The sequence below is a fragment of the Setaria italica genome, chromosome I (genome assembly GCF_000263155.2).
Source record: "Setaria italica strain Yugu1 chromosome I, Setaria_italica_v2.0, whole genome shotgun sequence".
Classification (NCBI taxonomy): Eukaryota; Viridiplantae; Streptophyta; class Magnoliopsida; order Poales; family Poaceae; genus Setaria; species Setaria italica.
In genome coordinates, this window is record NC_028450.1 from 25,262,396 (window position 1) to 25,269,018 (window position 6,623).

General features: G+C 52.2%; 1 protein-coding gene across 1 annotated transcript; it reads left to right on the forward strand.

Annotated features, from left to right (window-relative positions):
- The first annotated feature begins 860 nt into the window (after positions 1-860).
- On the forward strand, positions 861-1,725 carry LOC101762337. The gene has a single exon (XM_004952543.4). It carries the CDS (start codon positions 944-946, stop codon positions 1,556-1,558), a length of 615 nt encoding a protein of 204 aa, XP_004952600.1. The 5' UTR covers positions 861-943; the 3' UTR covers positions 1,559-1,725.
- Positions 1,726-6,623: the final 4,898 nt, after the last annotated feature.

Genomic DNA, 6,623 nt, shown 5'->3' on the forward strand with positions numbered 1-6,623 from the left:
ACTTTACTCAACTCGTCACAAACTTCTTGCACAGTGACAGGGGCACCTCCACCATGGCCAAACTGGAAGGTATGGATCCCAAAGCAGCGCCTCCAACGAGGATGTGACGTTGGGTCATCACCATCGCTTATCCGGCAAGTCAGAATAGGTTTTCAACTGGAAATCCAAGAGGGTAGGAGTCGCTTTGGCAATGCCTCCATGGAGGTAAATGACATCCGCAGACGACGCCATTGCCATAGGTTGAGAACAAGCACAGCTTTCCCTAACGACTTCGCACCCCAACCTTCACGCCGTTGTAAGGCAGCCGCCCCGCGTGCTCGCCGTCGTAGCCCAAGGGCCACCGCAGCAACCGTGAAACTTTACATATACATAACTGTGAAAATTAATAGGTTAATTTGTTTTTCAGAATTGTATTTTATTGATCGATGTTAAAAAGCCACTTGTTTGTGATTTGACGGGGTACAGTTAAGTCTAGTCGGCATACACAGTCCGAGAGACGACGTTTTGAGCATTTACGCCGCACAAAATCTTGACCTAGCTAGTTTAAATTTCAGTATAATATGTGAGATGATGGAACGAACTGGATGCATGAAAGCAGATGTGAGCGCGCGTGGAAAAATCATGCACCACCACGAACAAGTTGCACACACCATAGCTTGCGGCCGGACAGCTAGCTCGCACAGCTTGCTTCCCTGATTCACCAAAACGTTCCTTGCCCCGAAATCATGCGACTCTCCCTTGTGTCACCTATGACTTTCCTCTCAATACTCCCTGCCTGTTGTTTCTGGTTGCTACCACCGCAGCTGAAGCTATAAAAGGACGCCGGCTTGACCCAAGTACATCCCCAGGACATTGATTCCTCAAGTTACCACACACACACACATATACATGTAGGCTCGCAGAAACCCTAGCAAGAACAGGCACGCCTCGGCAAGGCGGCGGCATGGAGGACCCTCGCCGGCGCTCCGCCGGCTCCACGGCGGCGGGCAGGCGGCTGCGCGGTCTCCTCGCCCTGGCCGGCGACTACCTCAAGTACCTCTTCATGAAGCGGCGCCGGCTCATGCACAGGGTGGCGCGCAGGACGCTGGCGCTCGTCCACCGCCACCACGGCGGCGGGCGGCGCAAGAGCAGCCAGTGCCCGTGGCCGGCTCGCGCGCTGATGGAGCGCGAGTTCTCGTGCGCCGACAGCCCCAGCCCCGCGTTCCTCGCTGCCAAGAGGCTGCTGCTCCGGTCCCGGCTGAGAGGCGGCGGCGCGGCGGCCGCGGCCGCCGGCGCCGTGTCCTCCTGCTTCGGCTCGTTCCGAACGCCGTGCGGTTCGACCGACACGGCGGCGGCGCCATCGGAGCTGACAGAGACCGCGGTGGAGGAGGATCATCGGTTGGAGCTGGAGGACGAGGAGGAGGAAGATGATGAGGTGATGGTGGCCGGGGACGTGTGGGTGCAGTGCGGCGGCGAGCTTTTTGACGTGGACGACAGGGCAGAGGAGTTCATCAACATGTTCTACGAGCAGCTCAGGGCGCAGAGCTTCGCCGCCGCGGTTTTCCAGCGCTCGCCGTGACTTGATCATGGCGTGCACAAAAAGAGTGGTCTTGCATTGATCTCGCGAGGTCTTCGTTGTGTGGTTTAGTCTGGAGGATCGGAGGATCCTTAACTTCTCGAGAATGTGTTTGTATCTGTACATTTTCTATTCACGAAGAGTGAGTGTGCCATAATATACGTTTCGTATATAGCCGTTGAGTTGCAACCGAGCGTACTGCGTCCGTACGGACGGACGTCTATAGAGTCGTATGATCAATCATCAGGTCGATAGTAAATAATGGCCCACGTCTTTATTCTTGTGCAAAAATATTTTTTTCAGTGTTTCTGTTTATCATTTGCGTGACAGCATATTACTCCCAACACAAACCATGCTTGATCCTTGGATCCGTTTCAGTATTTTGTGGTTTATGCGTGCAGTCGATCGAAGATGTGCCAAACAAAATCATTTGTAAATTTAAACATTGTTTGGATGAATAAGTCGGCATTTCTTGCCAAATAGGCATGCCGTACTTTGGATCGGAGAAGACGGCTATAAAGATCTTCGATAAGCATACATGGATGTTTACGGATCAACTATGTGCGAAGTGTTTCCAAGATTAGTTTTCCTGACAACCCTTTCTTTTTGCAATTGTTGACACCTTTATCAAAATCATCTTCAAAACCACCCAAAGGATCAAATTGGTCCGATTTCAACTTCCATCAGTTGGATGACCTTCAGTTGATCACTAAAACTTAAAACTTAAAGAGTAAATTCCCTCAATACCATTGGAATTTATAACGATTCCCTCAATACCATCAAAATTTTCTCCTTCCCCTCGCTACCACTATTTCTAATTTCCTTTTCCTCAATTGCCATTAAGTTAGATTTCCCATCCACTTGTGACACTGACAACGTGGTTCCACTGGAACCTTATCTATACGACCATTGACGGAATCGAGTTTTATTAGCAATCAATGTGCGGCTCGCCTTGGTCCTCCGCCGTGTAGTCTCCCCGTTATAGATGGCCAAACGGGTGGCCTGGCCTAGCCTGGCACAGGCACGGTTTGGCCCGGCACGATTAGGCCCGACCCGATTAGGCCTGCACAGTAATTGTGCCGGGCCATGCCAACCCGCGTGCCGAAGGAGGGGCACAGGCATGGCCCACGGCCTTCTTAGGCGGGCCGTGCTAGCCCGTTGGCCCGGTGGGCCTTAGCGGCCTGGCCGTGCTCGTGCCGGCCCGCGGCACGGCTCCGGCTCCTCCTTTTTCCCATTGCCGCCTGCATTTCCCCAAATCGGTGAGGCCACCACCAAATCGGCGGGAGGAGGCGGCGGCGGAGGGCCGCGGGAGGAGATGGCGGAGGGGTGCGGGGGAAGTGGCCGGGACCGGCGGCGGGGAAGCGGGACGAGCCGGCAGAGGACCGCGGGAGGCGGCGGCGAAGGGGCGTAGGGGAGGCAGCGGAAGGGGGCGAGAGGAGGCGGCGGAGGGGCATGGGAGGAGGTGGGCAAGCGGCGGAAGCTGGAAGGGTGCGGCCGCGCGGGGGTAGCGGGGGAGCGGGGAAGGCGGCTGGGAGGGGGTAGGGTTCCAGGGAAGCAGCCAGCCGTGCCACTTTTATATGGCCAGGAGGTGGGCTGAAACAGGCCTAACCGGCCTAAATAGGTCGTACCGCCCATTGGTGTCCATAGGCCAAATGGGCCAGGCCGTGCTGGGCCAACCCGCGGGCTGAGACAACGGCCGAGCTCGACCCGTGGTGCAGGCCGGGCCGGCATGGGCACGAAAGTTACCGTGCCGGGCCGTGCCTGTACCGGGCCAAAATGTCATGCCATGGGCCGGCCCGCGGGCCAAAGGCGAACTATACTCCCCATGCATCGCGACGAAAGTTACCGTCGCAGGCCGTGCCTGTACCGGGCCAAAATGCTATGCCATGGGCCGGCCCGCGGGCCAAATGGCGAACTATACTCCCCGTGCATCGCGCTCCGCCCGCCGGTGCTGTCTCAATCCCAGCCTACGTGCCCGCCCTTTGCCTCTACCTGGCGCACCCCCTGCTCCCACCGCATATATCTGTGCCTGCCGCGCGACCGTCGACGCACAGTCGGAGCCGCTCTTCTGCTCTGCTCTAATAGCGGGCGCTGCCGCCGAGGACGCCGCAGCCAGCCGTCTGCGGGCAGTTGCCTGGCTCGCAGAGCCCAGCGATGGGGAGCTTCATGAAGGTGGCGGCCGCCGGGACGACGGCGGCGAACAGATGGAGAGCGCGGCGGCCCGTACCGAGCTGGAGCAACGTCATCTAGTGCCGCGGAGGTAGTAGGAGGTCGGTGCCAGTGCCACCCACGAGCCCTTGTGCATCTCCGAGGATGGCGACGAAGAGCAGCGCGAGGAATAGGTTGTGGCCAGTGAGCCTGGCGGCGAGCGCGACCCCAGCGGCCAGCGACACCCTTGCGGAGGCACACTGAGAGAGGAGGGAGATGGGCAATAAGCGACGAGCGGCAGCAGTAGCACGATGTGGTGCAGCGCGAGCGCGAGCGGCTTGCTACGACGCGCGCCGAAGGCCTGGCTGCAGATGGGCTCCATGACGAGCGCTAGCCCCTAGAGCATGGTGTAGCCGGTGATGTTGGCAAAGCCAACTGCCAGCTTGAGCTTGCCCGGCCACAGGAAGAGCATGCAGATGAGCGCTTGCGAGTACACTACATACCATGCAGCGCAGTCACCGCCATCTTTACTTAAACCCGGCCGGCTGCAGGTGCCATCCAGCACAGGTAACAGGTAGCATATGTACGCCTCTAGCCCAGGTGACGAGCTGAGACGGAAAATTTAACGGAATGACGATCAAGGGAAAGGAAATTAGAAGAAATTAGAAACAGTGGCAGCGAGGGGAAGAGAAATATTCTAATAGTATTGAGGAAATTTACTCAAACTTAAAAGGAGAAACTTATAGAGTAAATTTTTGTATGCCATTGAAACTTATAGTCCTCCCTTGTATGCCATTAAAATTATCCGTTCAATGCAATCAACTTTTATGTTTTCATCCCTGTATGCCATTCCGTTACTTGAAGACTTAAGTCGGACTTAAGTCGCCGTTAGAGCTAGCTGGTCCGTTAGTTTTATGAAAAAAATCACTAAAGTGCCCCTAGGCTCCTTTATGCTCTTCACTATTGACCGAGCTGTGGCGCCGCTTCTCCTCACCGTTTGCCTCGAATCGCGTCGCTTCAGCTTGCTGCTGCCACGATGCTTGATGTTAAGGCCTGCAGCTCTCGGAGCCGCTTGCAGAAGGGATTCTCATCCCGAGCTGAACATGAAGCTGCCACAGCCGAGGAAGTCCGGGTCCCCGTTGGTGATGTTGTCGAAGGCTCGAAGCCGATGCGCAGGTTTCCGGATCGTCAGCCACTCAGCCTGATGCGCAACGCGTTCGTTGCGGCTTGCCAAGCCCATATGAACACTACCGGAAACAGTAAATTCGCCGAGTGCAAAAAGTGTGCCGAGTGCATTTTTTCGGGCACTCGGCAAACACCGTCTTTGCCGAGTGTTCACAATGAGACACTCGGCGAACATAAAACACTCGGCAAAGAAGAGGTTTGCCGAGTGCCTGATTTTTGGCACTCGGCAAACAACTCCTCGACACTCGGCAAAGAAGACACACTCGGCAAATCAGTATCGCGTGCGTCATCTTCGCACTCTGGTGACAATAACAGCGTGGGACGGCCGTTACACCTTTGCCGAGTGTTGGACGTGTGACACTCGGCAAAGTCTGGTTCGGCGAGTGCCGAGACGCATACACTCGGCACACTCAAAAGTTCGAGGTGGGTGTTGAGGCACCAATCGTCAAACGTAACACTTGACCAAGGTCTCACCAAGAGGCACTAGGCAAACAAAAAAAAAATTCCTTCCAACACCTTCCACACTTTTTCTACTCCCCACGTAGGACATTTGGTTATACATATTAAAATTTGGTATATTTTCGGGTCTGTTTGGGATTTTTAATGCTTTGTTTGCATTAATAGGAATTTTTTGATTGAAGTCAAATTTTAACTACACGTACTTGAAATAATGGATTGAAATCAGTTAAAAAATCATATTCATATTATGGAGACCAAATTGAGGTCTCAACCAGAAAATGAAAAGAAATTTTGAACATTGTTTTTAAAAAACACGACCACGAACCTTTGGTTCAATGGTTGTTAAATTGTAAAAAAACCAAACGAAATCTGAAAATCACAAGATTTGTCAAGATGTCATTATATTATGTGTGTAGGCTGTGGTAAAAAATTGAGAACGTTTCGCCCAATTTCTGACCTATCATGCTTAGAAACCGACTAATCTCCTGGAGGGATTCATAGAAGTCAGAAAGGAGCCAATAAGATTTGGTGTTCAAGTGACACATGAATTAAGGAGTGCCTTCAAATCTTTTTGTACAGGCAACATACAACACATGTTGGTTCATGTCAAATTTTGGAAATTTTTCGGATGCATTTGATATTTTTTATTGATTAAATGCAATTATAGATTTTTATTAGATATAAATGGAATTTGAGCTATAACTGCATGAAATAATGGAATATTTTCGGTAGAAAACTAATTTAACAATTTTTTAGTGATTTTGACACGATTTTGAACAAGTATATTTGAAAAAGGCCACTAAAATACGTTATTTCATGTAACGTTTGCCGAGTGTACCCATAAAACACTCGGCAAACATTGTATTTTGCCGAGTGTTTTCTATGTGCACTCGGCAAACAAGTTGCACGGGCCCACTTTCTTCGGCCTCGGTTGCAAAAAAAAAAACCCGAATTAACTTTGCCGAGTGCCCTGGATCTGGGCACTCGGCAAACACTAGTGCTTTGCCGAGTGCCCAGATCCAGGGCACTCGGCAAAGTTAATTCGGGTTTTTTTTTTTGCAACCGAGGCCGAAGAAAGTGGGCCCGTGCAACTTGTTTGCCGAGTGCACATAGAAAACACTCGGCAAAATACAATGTTTGCCGAGTGTTTTATGGGTACACTCGGCAAACGTTACATGAATAACGTATTTTAGTGGCCTTTTCAAATATACTGTTCAAAATCGTGTCAAATCACTAAAAATTGTTAATTAGTTTTCTACCGAAAATATCCATATTT